Source organism: Festucalex cinctus, chromosome 4 (genome assembly GCF_051991245.1).
Source record: "Festucalex cinctus isolate MCC-2025b chromosome 4, RoL_Fcin_1.0, whole genome shotgun sequence".
NCBI lineage: Eukaryota > Metazoa > Chordata > Actinopteri > Syngnathiformes > Syngnathidae > Festucalex > Festucalex cinctus.
In genome coordinates, this window is record NC_135414.1 from 6,531,670 (window position 1) to 6,548,020 (window position 16,351).

General features: G+C 38.0%; 1 protein-coding gene across 1 annotated transcript in view; it reads right to left on the reverse strand.

Annotated features, from left to right (window-relative positions):
- Window positions 1-2,377: 2,377 nt before the first annotated feature.
- Window positions 2,378-16,351, reverse strand: part of LOC144017270 (uncharacterized) — a 109,223-nt gene continuing 95,249 nt past the window's right edge. Inside the window, exons 4-5 of the mRNA XM_077518641.1 lie at window positions 3,233-3,354; window positions 2,378-2,563 (exon numbers count right to left, since the gene is read on the reverse strand). Of these exons, the coding sequence (XP_077374767.1) occupies window positions 3,234-3,354 (121 nt within the window). The 3' untranslated portion in view covers window positions 2,378-2,563; window position 3,233. The remainder of the gene's footprint in view (window positions 2,564-3,232; window positions 3,355-16,351) is intronic.

The following is a 16,351-nucleotide window of genomic DNA, read 5'->3' on the forward strand; positions in this document are numbered from 1 at the left end:
CGCTGGCACTTTAATGACACAGACTCGGGTGTACATTAGATTATTAGACTCCAGAGTACAATATCACAGACTGGATAATATTGTTTTTCCCCCTGGCTGATGATTCATTATAAAAATAAGGGATGGTTTACCAGATGTCTCCTGGGGTGAAAATGGATCACAGAGACCTGTAACATGGTGGAAAAACAAACTAAAACAAACACTGTATCTTTTTATTTAGTTTCTTCATTCCAGAGTAGACGGGATCATTAGACTTTCTTTCATTCAATTTGCAAACTCATTAAGGGTTCTGGCTAATTACGCTACACAAAATGAACAAAATCTGATAATGACTTCATTAGTGTGTCTCTCTAATGACAACTCACAAGCTTTAGACAGGACTTAGGTTCACAAAAACAGAGAGAGAGAGAGAGAGAGAGAGAGAGAGAGAGAGAGAGAGAGAGAGAGAGAGAGAGAGAGAGAGAGAGAGAGAGAGAGAGAGAGAGAGAGAGAGAGAGAGAGAGAGAAGTATACATTTGAAACATTGATAGAAAAATGCACAGTACATTTGTATTTATTTGGAAAAAATATATATGTAGTTGGACCCTTATGTATGTGTGGAATGTGGAGCCTATTAAAATGTTGAATAAAATGCAAAGAAATATTGATAGAACAATAAGGTAAATAATACATACAGAAAAATAGATGTATTTTCATAAGTTGACTTCCAAATGCATGCGTGAGGAGTTGTAGTGTAAGTCATAACATGGCAGCTTGCAATACAGCAGCACACATTACATGACTGCATCCATCAGTGCTAAGCTGCGGTGTCATTTTCTAACTGGATATTTCTTTCCTTACCCCATCACATAGACTACACCCCATGGCTATTTGTGATGAAATTCAGAGCTATAGCGAGAGGGTGAATAAGGGTGAGATGAGGAATAACGGGGGGAAGGGAAGGGAGCAATCTTCCCTCCTCTTTACCTTCTTTCGCTTAATACAAACGTTTTTTGTTTCCTCCATTTTGTAACTGCATTAGATACCATGTAGATTCATGAGATTTGATTCTAAATACGTTACATATACAGTTTTGAAGATAATTATTAAAAATAGTTTTAAAAATTGTTGAGGACAGCAAAGTATTGAGATACATAGGCATTTAACTTTTTTTTTTTTTTTTCTCTCTCACCATTTTTGGGCGTTTAGGACTCAAACAAGTAGGAGTGCATGGCCATAAGAAATATGATGAAAGTAGCATCTTTATTAAGTGGAACATAGGTAAAGTGTATTCAGTGGACACGCCCACAGCGTTTGAGAGAGGAGACACATGCTTGTTTTTTTTTTTTAGTTTGTTTTAAACAATTTTGAAGCATTTTTTTTTCATACAGTGGAACCCCACATATTATATACTATATAGTTACTTGCTCTTTGAACGTGAGGCATATTTTATTCAGCAATGTCAGAAGATAGCTCACGTAGCATCATTGGTTTTATTTCTGGCTCGTTTGCTGGAAACCTGCATCACTATAATGACAAGGTGCATCAGTAGAAAACTTAAAAATAAAGGCATACAATGTTTTGCATAGGTGTCACTATAACACTTTCTCAAATATAATAAAAATAATAATAACAAATAATAATAATAATAATAATAATAATAATAATAATAATAATAATAATAATAATAATAATAATAATAAATACAGTTCTGGGAACTGGGATTGCTTCATGTTCTAATAATTTACTCTTAATTTGAAAAGAAAAACAGACTGTTATTCTCATCAATGTCCAGCATGAAACGCTAATGCCACCTAGTAGCAGAACAATTCTGTGCACATTTATCTCAACAAATCTGACAAAATTTTTACACTCCTTTGATTGGTAATGTATCTTTTTAACTTCAGATAACGTTGAATTACTTTAAAAAGTACTTAATGAAATAAAAGACAACAATATTTCTATGACGTAAACTTATATAGACTTAGACTAATCAACGGCTGGCCTGGATAGATAGATAGATAGATAGATAGATAGATAGATAGATAGATAGATAGATAGATAGATAGATAGATAGATAGATAGATAGATAGATAGATAGATAGATAGATAGATTGTTTTTTTTGCTGTAATTTTATTTAATTTTGGCACAATAGCACAATAATGGCACACAGTTTTAAGGTCAAAGATCTCCTATTGTATCCCACTTCTGGTCTTCTGATTAATTTCCAAGTAAGCTGCTTGGATTGTGGCGACATTAGCATAACATTTCCACGCATCAAGACCAACTATGAAAGCATTTTATCAAGCTCCTTGTCAAATAGCAAATTTCTCATTTTGTTTGTAATATCACTTCCATACTGGGTTCTGATGGCTGCAGACATGGCGGTGAGGGGTATTAGAGAATTGTTATTCCAAGGATAAATGGAGTCATCAATCAAAATTAATAAACCCTCTAGGTTGGGAATGATGCAAGCACACAGTCATGCATGCATGCTTACATATGCACATGCAGCCAAGGTCAGAGGTGGGAGAAGGTGGGTAGCAGTGGAGGAGGGGTGACCATTGGCTTGGTTTGATCTGGCTAAAAAAACAAAAAACAAACAAAAAAACAACAACAAAAAAGCCCATTTTAATCTTTCATCTTTGGCACTTGAAGTCAGCAGCTTCACTGTCAAGTACGGCTATCTATCAACGTACAAGGCAGAACAAACTCATCAAAAACATGTCACTCTGCCTCCATAAATAATTGGAACCGCTGCTTTGATTACAAATTGTCACCGGTGCCTCACCCTCCAAACTGCCACGCTCCACAATTAATTGTGAAAAATAAGGACGAAGAGTGTTGGAAGGGGGTGAATGTAAATAAGGCTGCTGAATCAATGCATTTTAATCATTTATCCATCTAAAGAACTACCGTATATTGTAAAGCGATCAAGGTGGATAAAGATTAGAATGAATGTACAATGCCCAGATATGTGTGCTGTAATTAAATGATACAAATTGTCATTCAGGCTGTGCTGTTAATTGACACCTTGAAAGAGGAGATTGTGACACCTTTGATCAACTGTCATGTCACCCACAACAACAAAATTCATTAGTCACTGACAATTCATAATACTAAGCTAAACACCTAGCACAAATTCAAAGTCATAAACCTCAAACTGCTTGTGAATTCCATTTTTTTTGTTGGGTGTGCAATATTACAGCCTCACTGTTTGCTCTAAACTGATGATGTAAGTGGTCCGCTCACCTTAATTCGGTGTAGGCAGCGAATCCGTATATGTGTTCTGTGATTGACTGGTTACCAAGTCCTTTGTGATGTTTGCCTTTCGCCTGAAGTCAGCTGGGACAGGTTCCAGCTCGGCCGTCACCCTGAAAGGAATAAGCGGTATTGAAAATATACGAATTCAATCATTTGTAAGGACTACAGATTTTCCTGGATGATTGACTTTTTTTCCCCCTTAAAATTCTCATGATTGACTATATCCAAGACATTGGACAATAACAAGAGGAGGGTGTTAAAGCATAGATACAACCAATGTCACACACAGCAGACAACAACAAATAGTCTTCAGCTCTCTTGTTTTTTGTCAACGCTTTTCATCTTCAGTGAGCCATTATCTGAAGAGTTTAAGTAAATACTACATAAGCAATTACTAAAAAGCCTACACCCCACCTCACACATTTGTTTTTTTTTTTTGGTGTTTGTGTCTGGCAGGATAGAGTGGGGCCAAGTGCCCTTCAGCAAAAATGAATTTTCCAATTTCAGATTTCAGTTAGTTCTTCCATGAATAAATAAACACATGAATAATTGAAAAGAGCAACATAAATAAATAACATCACAAACATTTTCGCTGGTACTCATAAGTATTCTGTAGATAACGCAAGCTGCATATTAATGGTAAAACAGTACATGTAGCACTTTGAGATGCATTATTCACCTTTCAGCTCTAAACCAAATTAAACTTCTCTCAAGGAACTCCAAAATTCTCAGCGATGATGTTTCAGGTTGGTGCAATTTATGACATGCAAGGACACTGGAAAACAAATGAGTGACCAGTCAAATGGAAGGGGAAATAAATAAACCAGCAAAAAGCCGGCAGACATTAAAATGATTTCTCCAGTGCTCTCAGTAAAATAGACTTTTTGGGACATTTGGACATAAAGGTAGTGAGAAAATTGTCTGTGATGGACCCAAGGTTCCATCCATCCATCCATTTTCTTGACTGCTTATTCCTCACAAGGGTCGCGGGGGGTGCTGGAGCCTATCTCAGCTGGCTTTGGGCAGTAGGCGGGGTACACCCTGAACTGGTTGCCAGCCAATCACAGGGCACGGATCCAAGGTTGTGTTTTATAAAACTGTGTGGACAAATCTACTGCAACAAATGATAGAGGAGCCCAGCAATGAGGGGAGGGGGATGATCACAATTAGCAGATCACATTTATTTATTTTTAACAGTATTAAACTGCTGGTCCTATATTATGGGTGCCACTGCTAGAATATCCACCAGGATTTAACTTGGATTATAAATGTAATGAATATGTGTTGTCTTATCTTGTGCAACATGGATTAGACAACACAAGGATTTAAAACAATTTCATACTATTATGAAGATTAACGACCTCATCAAGAACGATCTCATTACATGAAGAAAGGATTGCCTGTATAATGTGCTCGTCCCCAATTGGGAAGGAGGTGGTGGAGGTGACGTTCCTACTGAATGAGGAGTTAAACACTGATTACGATTGGAATGATATTAGAATAGCCCTGCTTTTGGCTGGCAACCAGTCCAGGGTGTCCCCCGCCTACTGCCCAGAGCCAGCTGAGATAGGCGCCAGCACCCCCCGCGACCCTTGTGAGGAATAAGCGGTCAAGAAAATGGATGGATGGATGGGATGATATTAGAATAAAGAAGAGCGCATCGACAAACAATGGAAGTAGTTGCCCTTTGTCCTCTGTTGGGCTCCTTTTCCACAAAGCTCATTAAGGGATATTGCTAACACGCCTTCAAAGCTCAAAATGTTAATTAAAAACGAGCCGGCTAGTATACATTTTAACGCCTTGCTTATGAATGCCACAGACACAGAAAAAAACAACTAATTTCCTCTGTGGTTCTGTTGATTGCGGTCTGACACGGTGTTGAAGTTAATTACAATCCTTTCATGTGATGTGATGAGGGGCATGACCGCATGGCACGCTGCCACCAGCTCCCCTCCCTCGCCACCACAACAGCAAACACCCCCGACCTCTTCATAATTACTGTGGAAGAGTTTGCAGATCTTGTTCAGATTCAAGGTCCCCATCTAAATTCAAGTCATCAACCTTTACGGACATTCCAGAGCCTGAGGATCTGGTTCTGTTCCAACTAATGCCAATCTTGGACCAAGACCAGACTAGGTTGTTTATTTGGAGCAGTATAGTTCTGTTCTGTGAAAATGTGCATTTTCAAATAGACACTTAACAACTGATATTACACGGCAAATTTAAACCTTATGATTGTATATGTCATCAGCCAACAAAATTGGACAGGAATTCAATGAAAAGAAAACAAAATTCAATATACAGACTGCCAAAAGTCACTATTTGAGTCATTTTTATTCAGTTTCAGGTATCATGCAAACAAATGTGAGACCATCAGCATTTGATAGTGGAAGTTTTGCAGTTTTTGTTGACACATTATTCCATCGCCTATGGCTTGCAAATTAACATTGAGCAGTGTTGCAAATTTGCCATTGGGCAATACAGTTTCCTCTCCCTGACTGCAGTTCTGTGCCACTCTGCTCTAACGCTTTGTACAAAGTACAATTCCTGCTATCCATGGCAAGTTTGTCGAACAATGATCTGATCCTGACAAACCAAGCCATGGAAAATCCTGCCACACCAACTGCTAATGAAAACACCCAACTCCTATAGCAGGCATTTTGGCAAAGCCAAGGACAGTCTATCCGGAGGTCTGCACTGTATAACTCAATATCAACAAAAGCTCATTTCAGCAGATGTTGTTGAGAGTGATAAAGCTTCTCAATGGCTTCAAGTTGAAGACGCTGAACAACCTACATAGCATTAACTGCACTACACGTTGGAGCCAAAGTTCTCAAACTGGCACATACTGCAGTCTGGGAAAAAAATAAACAAAAAAGCACTGGAACTGCAAGTGTATGGAGTAATCGCCGTCCTATTCTCCACACCATAGAATAGCTAGTTGGAAACATTGCTACTGCCATGACCTTCAATCATCTGTGTATTGTGTTGTGAGAGAGCCTCAGAGACTTCATTAAAACAACACGTCTGTCAGAACGCTGATAAGTTTTTGCAAAAGCAACACCCAAAGAGGAGGTGGCATCACTTTTATGAAGTGACAAACTCACACAGTGGCAAGATCAGCCCATAAAAGTCCACCGCGGATGAAATGAGCGAGTGTTCGCTAGCGTGATAATATACTGTGGTGTGCACCTCTGCGGACCCTTCAATTAATCAACCTGTCCGCACTTTGTTTTGAGAGTAATCTCGGCCAATCACCCCAGAGGCACTCAGCAATAAGTGCTGTGCTTTGAAGGCCGTTGGTTTACCGCGTGCGCTGTAAAAACACCTCGACTCAAATGCCATACTTTCCTTGCACGAATGTGAACCACCAGCGAATTTGGCAAGCCCATCAAAATGATCTCTTGTAAGGGTTTCGTAACCCTCGGCTGCAATTCTAAGAAGAGGCTCTGACATTAAAATTAAGATTTGCATATTAGGACCAAAACTGCCAAAATTAAAAATAAACAAATGAACTACAACAAGATAGTTGTTGCTGGAGGTTTCCATGCAAGCCGATGAGACTTCCTTGTTCGTCAACCCGTTCATTCGACCATGGAAAGGCGGAGTCCAATCTAAGAAAAGTTAAGGACCGCCCCCTCATTTAAATAACGCTTTTTGCTGACAGTGTCTGCCACATTGAATAAATAAATGTGACAGCGTGTATTTATTTATTGATTTATTACTATTTATATATTTATTTTTTATTTAATTCCACCTTTATTTATGTATATTTTGTTTCGTTTTGTTTTTATTTCCATTTATATTTATTTTTTGCATTTAATTTTCGAATTATTTTATATCCCTTTTTATTTTCACTTTTATTTAGTTATTTATTTATTTTTACTTACTTACTTACTTACATACTTACTTATGGCTTCGTTTTATTCCATATAAAATTTAATTTATTATTATTATTATTATTATTATTATTATTATTATTATTATTATTATTATTACTATTATTACTATTGTCATCAACAGGTAATTTTAGAAGATTCATTTCTAATTTCTATTTATAATCTTCATCTCATCTCCATATCAAACTTCCTGCGATTCATGTGTAGTTTACAGACTACCGGTAGTAAACCTTACTACTCCACAATGTTTAATGGTGATGTTTAAAGGATGATGTTGACTATAGCTAATGGCATAATAATTAGCCCTCTTGACTTATGAATGGATCTTGATTGTCACAGCACATGCAGACTGAGCAATGAACTAGTCGAACAGTTGACTAGCAGCTAGTCAATGTCAACTGGACTTCATCACATTTATGTAGACTTTAAAAAAAATCTGAAGTCATGCAAAAAATAGGGAGAAAGTCTGATGGTCCCAGTTTTCAACCATGCACGTGCATTGCACAACATTTTCACTCATAACCAAAACATGACGATATCCATCAAAGATGTTGAGTGAGACAGGGTCAAAGGTTGTTTTTTTTTGTCAGCACTCTAATGGCCACATTTCCAATTCCGCAGGCTGCAGCACCCGCAAGAGTAATGGTCATTAGATATTTCAGTCTTTCCCTGACATTTCGGGAGCTACTATGTTAAGAAATTATACTGAGGTGACTGCAGGCTTGAATGGGCAATAGAGAACACAATTTGCTATTGCAAAGGAAATTAAATTTCAAGCTGGAATGACTGTGTGTGAAGCCAGCCTTAGAAAGTGATTGCTCTTAAAATGGATGACCTCCTGCCTCTCACGACCATGAAGGATTACTGCGGACCATTCTCTAAATATTTGACCAGCATATGCGAATATACCATTCATTCGTCGAGGCCATAGAGAATGAATGTTTTCCTCCTGCACTCGCTTTGAAAAGAGCTTCTGACCTCCATCCTGAAGGCAACATACGTACAGTATGTGGCAGCTCTTTTTAAAGTGGGAACTTCATTTTCCTTGAAAAGGAGAGGTCAGGAGGTCAAAACATTCCAAAGTCACTGTTTTGTATGAAAAATGGAAATAACATCAATGAAACCAAGGCAAAAGCCACACATGGTTAAATACAGGACATAAAGTACTCAACATAAATGAGTACATTCTGACATTTTTGTTAGAAAGCCACAAGTTGCCTTAGGTGAGTAGCTACCATTCGACAAAATACTCTCACAAATGTGGGCCATTGCAATTTTATTTAAACCAAGTCCTTTAACATTACAATTATGAATAAACACTAATATATGCTAACTCACACCATACTAGAAAATTCATGTACATCCAAAATGTCTTCTTCTTTTTGTTTTAACATCTATCCGCTTTATAGATGAGTTATTTTGCCTCCTCTAAAAAAAACAAAAAATAAATTAAAACAAAACAACAAAAACAAAAACAAAACAGCAGTATGGGATTGAATCTGTCTCAATTTTTTATAAAAGTGTAAGCACACCTTACTGTTTTGCGTAATGCATATCACACCTCTGAGATGATCCATTAGCAGGTTACTGCCAGAAAGCTCAAGCAATAAGCTGACGAGACACACTACAGTGGCTGCAGACACACGCACACACTGGGTGGGATCGTCCCTGTGGGGCAAACTTATGTGTCGCTGCATTTAAAAACCACTTTTCCTGGGCTCTGACCTTACATCGCCTCCGGAGAAAGACAAAGTGTGCGAGATTAAGAAAAAGAGAAATAAAGCCGAGGATGAACATGGAGAAGAAGCCCGATTGGGAAAACACAAGTAGGAACTCCCCCACACCTTTTTTCCACCCTGCACTGCAGACACTGATGTATAATTTTAATATCTCTAATTTCCACAGCCGGGGCCATTTTCCAAATGTCATTTTCCAATTTGTGTCAAACCGGGTGACCATTTTTCTTAATACAGCTTATGACAAGCTTGGTGGCGAGGCAGATATGCAATTCAGATGGAGCGTCTTACAGGCGCAACAGCAGACACACTGGGGTGTTTGCGTGTTTATCTTTATCAGTGTCAGCTCTCAATGTTGTTTGGCCAACGACCCAGCCAAATATGTGCCTTCGGGGAAAACAACCATAATTCCGTCATAAATGGGATAATCATCTTTATCATAATAAGAGTTACAATGGTGGTAATGAGAATGCATTACAATAAGAATTGACATTAGGGGCTTGAAATGGAGCGACGGAAGATTTGTAATGTTAATTAAAACAGAACCTGCTTTTTAGGTAAATATTGTTGTGATAAGACACATGAAGCAAATATTAGAATGACATGAATATTATAATGACACATCACAGGAAACATATGATATGCTAATAATCTTGATGCGACATTTTGATGATCCAGAAATAACTGACCAGTGGTGGTTTTAGATCTGAACCTTACCTTGAAAAAGTAACTCACCTACTTTACTGATTATCTGCTTTAAACGTAACTAATTTAGATTACAAGTACTTTAATAGTTACATTCAGCAAATACCTACAACCCTGCTTAAAGTAAAAAAAAAAACAAAAAAACACTTGACAGCACAGTGTACAACAAACTTTAATATTTTTGTTTTTAACTGACACAAAGTCAAAATAGTGGCTATACTTTCAGCTTGAAAATGTGAATCTCTCTTCTTCCTCTATTGCTGTTTTGAATACACATACATGCATGTGAGTCGCCAGTGCTGAAAACAATAATGTCACTCACTCAGAGTGAATGGGAATTTGAATACTCCCACAATGCGCTTCATTGTGTTCAATATCGGAGTTCTCCTTTCTCATGTGATCTATCTATCTATCTATCTATCTATCTATCTATCTATCTATCTATCTATATCCAACCATCCATCCATCCATCATCCATATATATATATATATATATACATAATCGCATAAAATTGAGTTAAAATCAAAAAGATGTACGGTACTGTAAAAGTGTGATAATGTTTTTGTTGAGGTCATTTTTCTGCCACTAGATGGCATAATTGCATTTGAAAGATGTTGATAAGAGCTTAGTGCATTTTTCTTTATATATGCATTATTATTAGGCTACATTTATTACTGCTAAATTTTGACATGCACGTGTCTGCTGCATTGAAGCTGGAATTCCCCCAGTACAGGCTTTCCAAGTAAGGGGCAGTCATTAATTGTGCGTAAAAAGAAAAAAAAAATGTGGCGTGAAAGGAACCTTAAATTAACGGAAAATTAACACACTAATTTTGACACCCCTAGTTTTAGTGACTTTAGTATACAGTACAGTGTTAGGAATCAGGTATTTTACAATACAATTTTACAATGGAATACGTGTATGAGATGGGCACCATGTCTGTGATGTATGTGTTGTTTATTTAAGTCTTGTCAATTTTCTCTCACTGTTGTATTCTGCTGGCAGTAGTTTCACCTGATTGCAATGATGAGAGCTACCACTTTTATCTATTTTTCTTTCTACCTACAGAACAACCGAAAGTGATGTTGGAGAAGTCACCGTACTCAGGTTACCAAGTGGAAAAAATAACATTTTAGATTACGTTTTGAATAACGCGCTACTTAGTCATGCATTAATGGCATCAATGTTAACCAGTCCCTGTGAGGACACTCACCTCTGGACAGCCAACACAAGATCCCAATAGTGTAGTGGAGATGGATGGGGGTCAAAATAACAAATAGTGCAGGGGGGCGGGGTGGTGAGGGGTCAAAATAACAAGAACAAGTTGCTGGAAATGAAATTTCAATTCATCCAAGTCCCTTTTCGACACAGTTGCGAGAGGCTGTCGTTGAGAGGGAGGGATCAATAGAGTTTAGACAGCAGGGCAGCTTTTCTAAGCGCCAGATCAATAGGAAGGAGAGAGGAAAAAAGACCCTGGCTTTTCTTTGCCTGTTGTAGTAAATACGGACAAATCAGTGGCCTAAGGCTAAATGGATTGATCAGCTGTTTCCGAGTTCTGTGTTGTAAATAAAGATCCATTCTGAAGTCTGTAAGTGAGGCCCATGGGCGAGCGTGTGACCATTTGGACCAGTTTCTGAAAGTGCTCTCAGACTCAGACAACACCGGTATATCTAACACATCTGTGAATTCTCGACTCCTGTTTTCCTCCTAAAAAGTTTCAAAGTGACTTATTCAAAATCGTTCACTTGCATTTGGGGGGGGGGGGGGGGGGGGGAGTCTAATCTAATTTTCTGGCTGATACACATTTTCAACAGGCGTGAAATGTGACCTTTTCCCCAACTTGTCTACTGGGCCGTGACATAGGCGGCTGTGGCAGATTAAAGCCTCCGCCAATATGTTGGGTGATAATCAGAGGCTAAGATCCTGACAGGATGACTGATCACATGCCTGCTTTGCCTCACCTCTGGACTTATTAAAGAACAACACCACCAGGCCACGCTTTCACGAAATGTATTGGTCAACCAAAGTGAAACGTGTGTGGGGAAATTCGTCACGATAAACGCAAAGAAAACTGCTGTTCGTCTTTGTACCCGAAGAAGATGTTTGTGTATGTCAGATGTGAATGGAGAGGGTTGGTAGTAGGGCGACAAGAGCAAATAGAAATAAAAGACAAATGTTGGCTTTTCCTCTTAGAAAATGTGTCCATGTGTCTGAATTCCTTTCCCTGTTGCTTTGTTTCCTGATACAAAGGTCACGGCTAAATTGCAACATACTAACTCGGACTTGTATATAGATAGAAGAAGGTCTTTGGACTCAAACTATAATTGACATCCTGCATGCTTCTCTTAGAATTACAGTAGATTTACAGACTACAAATGATGTCAGGTTTTTGTGATATAACCGAATAAGACCAAGGCAAATCATTTTAAACATTTTTCACCATTAATGTGATGTTGTGATCTGTTACCTGTAAAAGTCACTAGGGAAAAAAAAAATACACATGGAAAGTAAAATTAAACTGCAATGATTTGGTTGCTCAAGTGTGCACACCTGCTTATAAATAGGGATATGTCTGTGGTCAGAATTAACCAATCACATTCAATCGCATGTTAAATGGGTGTGTGCAAAAACATCTGCCAACATTTAAAGATCCTACTAGAACATCTGAAATTAATTTGTGGTTAATCAGGAGACACTTTATATGGTGAAAAGCTGACTCCCATTTAACATGAATTTTAATGCAGTTGGTTCATTCTGAACACAGCTACATCACCGTTTAAAGGAGGGTGTGCACACTTGTCCAAATCACTTTATCTCAGGTTTTTTTTTTTTTGTTGCACAAAACGATTCCAGTTTGTTTTCTTCAAATTAATTGTATAGGTTATAGGTCACAATAATGGCGGAAATGTTTTGAATTGATTTGTCTTTTTGTCATTTTTAATATCACAAAACCTGGCATTTCAGCAGGGGTGTGGAGACTTTTTATATCCACCGTCAGACAGAAAAGCTAGTTGTATTTTGACTTCATTCCAAAAATCATCCAACCATTAAATGGCTTAAGAGCTGTAGCTAATATTTCACATTATAGTGTTAAAGCATAACTTTTATGTGGGCACACATTTATGCTTTTGTACATATATCTCGCATATTAACATACAATAATAAGCCTCCAGAGGTTACAACACAACACAACTCGCTGGCTTCCTGAACACATTACTTTAATAATGTCATTCTTCTAATATATGTATGCATCACATTTTGAAAAGAAGCAGCAACAATATCTATTAAAATGCTGAAATGTCTCCAGGAGCTATTTACAGAAGCAATAGATATTTATTTAAACAAAAACAAAAAAAAACAAAAAAGGTGGGGCAGCCTGACATAAGAGTGACAGCCCTGGCTCGCTTCCTTCACCAAACGCAATGACAAAGTCGTCACACAGGAGCGGTCATTAAAAATTTAGATTACAGCTTCCTCCTCCTGCCTGTGAGAAAGAATTGTCTTTCTCTGTTTGTTAATAGCATTGTTTTTCTTTCAATATTAACATGCTGGTGGTGACAGATAGTGAGCCAGCTGCCTGCTTGCGTATCTGATCAAACCTCATTTACTTGACTGGGAGATTGAATGAAGCTTGTGATCATTAACAACATGTCTTCCTATAAAAGGAGGGCTGGATGTTTGCTACCAACACATTTCATCTCCTGGTGCATCTCACTTGAAGCTGCTCTTTTCCATGTTGTCATTCAGTGAACCCAAATACATCCTTAACAAACTTAAAGCAAGAAGAATATGATGTACATCAATGTCTTGATGCCGTCTCATGTCAGCGCTAACGTCTTCTTAGCTAATGCTACAGTTGTGATACAGATCCATCTTATGAATAGCTTACTAATTAAATGTAATCAATGTAAATCATTAATGAAAGACCTGTTTAATAATCGGAAGTTGGCTCACTAACTGGCTAGTCTAAGATAAAAGTTACTGTAAGCTATTACCTTTTTTATTTTAGTATAATAGCTAATTGCCTTAGTCATTTTTAACTTATAGTATATTATACAAAAGAATTTTTTATTTTTTTTTCATTATGTCTAGTGATTTATGACAAGTAAAAAGAATTATGAAATGTAAATGCACTTAACTTTTTATAACTAGAGCACTACATGTGGGATAACTATTTGCAAAAGAGGAGGTCACTCTTGCTGCTAATTACAGTAAGATTATTAAGCCTGAACAACATATTTACATATGAATTCAAAAGCATCTGACAGTATAGCCACTAGTTGAACTCTAAGGAGTATATCACTAAGAATGCGCTGCATCCGGTAATAGCGTGGAATATTGCACCACAACTGCACGCGCGGTCTGCGCCCAGTTACCCACCTATTCACTAAGGATATTGCTCTAATCATCTACCGGCGCAAACACGCCCACAAAACTGACAGCGTGGAGCAAATTTGCGCCTGATTTACCACACATGGAAATGGATTTACGCCAACAACATGGTTGTTATAGTAACAGTTGCGAGAAAGATGACATTATCAGAAAGCGAGGTTGGATCGAGAGTAAGGGTTTAGAGCGTCATTTTAAGCTGCACAGAGCAGAGAGGACGACAACGACGTCATTAATTCATAAAGTACAAATTATTGGTGCTATCGTTTAAAAAAAAAAAATGTTTTCAGAGGTTGGCGTGGGCGTACAGTATGATTTGGCACGTAAAAATTATCGTAAAATGCCTCCTCGCCATTGCCGTTCAGCCCGGGTTACGCTACGTGTCTTGAACCAACATAGGGACATGTCTGTCTGTCTCTGTCTCTCTCTCTCTCTTTCTCTCTTTCTCTCTCCATTTTTACCGGTTAGCGCCGTGCAAAGGCGACACAAGACTTTAGTGAATAGGCCCCTCAGTTGTTAATTAAAGCTCGAATTAATCTGCTTGCGGGTCAAGCTGTTTCCACCATAAAAACTTTTAACAATCTTTAGTAGTAATTCAACATACTGTTATATTCCAAACTGTTGTTACTTTTGTGTTAATGGACCACCCTGGTAAGATGTTTTCTGACATTTTCTTACTAAAATATTAAAACCACCTCTACTCTCATACTGTTACACTCTGATGATCGGCACATCTCAATGAGTGCTTCGTCATTTGGTCAAGTCCCCACAGACTATCTGTTCCATATCGCCTCTTTCCACCCAACTGTTTTGAGGTATTTGGTGTATTCTTGGGAGGAGAGATGAGCTATTGAGTGTTTATGTTCCTGACTTGTAGAGTGCCTTCTAATATGTAACACAGCACACTTTGGTATTCAGATGCCTGGGGCTATTCTCTAAGTGGTCTTTACTTTGAAAACACAGGAGCCCTCCAGGGGGCGACGAGCAGTGGTTGTGTGCTTGTGAGCGTACGCATGAGAAGGTGGTAATCTGGGAGGGAAGATAAAGAAGATGAGGAGTCGGAATAATATATCCATAAACTATCGGTCCGTGTCGGACCGTGATAGGGATTGGCGGTCTTATGGAATCCACTGAGGCTTTATCTGTCATAATACATTCTTCTGATGCATATGGGGGGATTGACATGGACTCCGTTGGGAAAATCATTCAACATGCATTGTCACTGGGTCACACCGCATCGGATTTGAACGAAAACCATTCAGATATGACAGATGTGAAGATTGCGTGAACTTTTTGAACAAATAGTGTGATAGCCTGTGGCGGCTAGTCAATATAGGGCACTAGGGCGCCACAACATTGCTCGGATGAGTCACGCTGAAAAACACAAAATGAAGTCATCATAATGAAATATTATAATCATAATATATGAATGTGTGTACAGTATATATTTATCAATGTTTAGTTGAGCAGGATTGTCAATGATGCGTAGAGTTGTTTTAATCAACTGATTTTATGATGTATTTGTGGTCTGGGCTGCACGATTCTTTATCCATTGACTCTTGTTAAAATTTTTTACATGTGCTTTAGCTCCTCTTCAATTAAATTTTGTCCATGTCTGTCTTTAAAAAATAAAATAAAATCCACTGCCCTGCTGCTTCAGTTTGTTTTGATAAAAACTCAAGGTGTAACTATAGATTTTCTTCAATAATTTATTTCATGTTTTGGTAATAAGATCATGATGTACTTTGCAATTGCCATCCTTAATTGCATGTCTTCTCATTGCTTGGTATCAATGCTTCTAAAAGGAGAACATCAATGGAGATAGAGGAAGAACACATATGAAACATATCAAACCTCTCTGGCATTTTTTTGTAGCTCTAATTAATCAAGAGTTCAACAGATACAGCACAAGCACAAGAGCAGAGACGAGACGGTGACCCAATTAAAATCAACTTGAAACTCAGACTCACTCATCAAAGTAAGTGTGGCGCACAATGAACAAGAATACAAGGAGAACAAGCTCCATCGGTACCTGAAAAGACTCGCTGCATTAATATTCCAACCTAATGAAAGCAGTCACCCCTTTCCAATTCCCTTGCACTTATCTGCCGGTGTTTGGCTCACAAATATTGCGTCTTATAATGATCATCACGTCCCCCCACAGATATGAAGATAGGATCAGAGACCATTACCAGAATGACAGGTTAAATTAGAAAATGCTGTGAAAAAAGGTTGCCAAGGTAAGTTGACCAAAAAAAAAAAAAAAAAAGCCTATTAAACTTTGGCCATTTGCCCACCATTTGGACAAGGGGATCCTTAATGGCAAGCTCTAAATTTCATCCATCCATCCATCTATTTTCTTGACCGCCTATTCCTC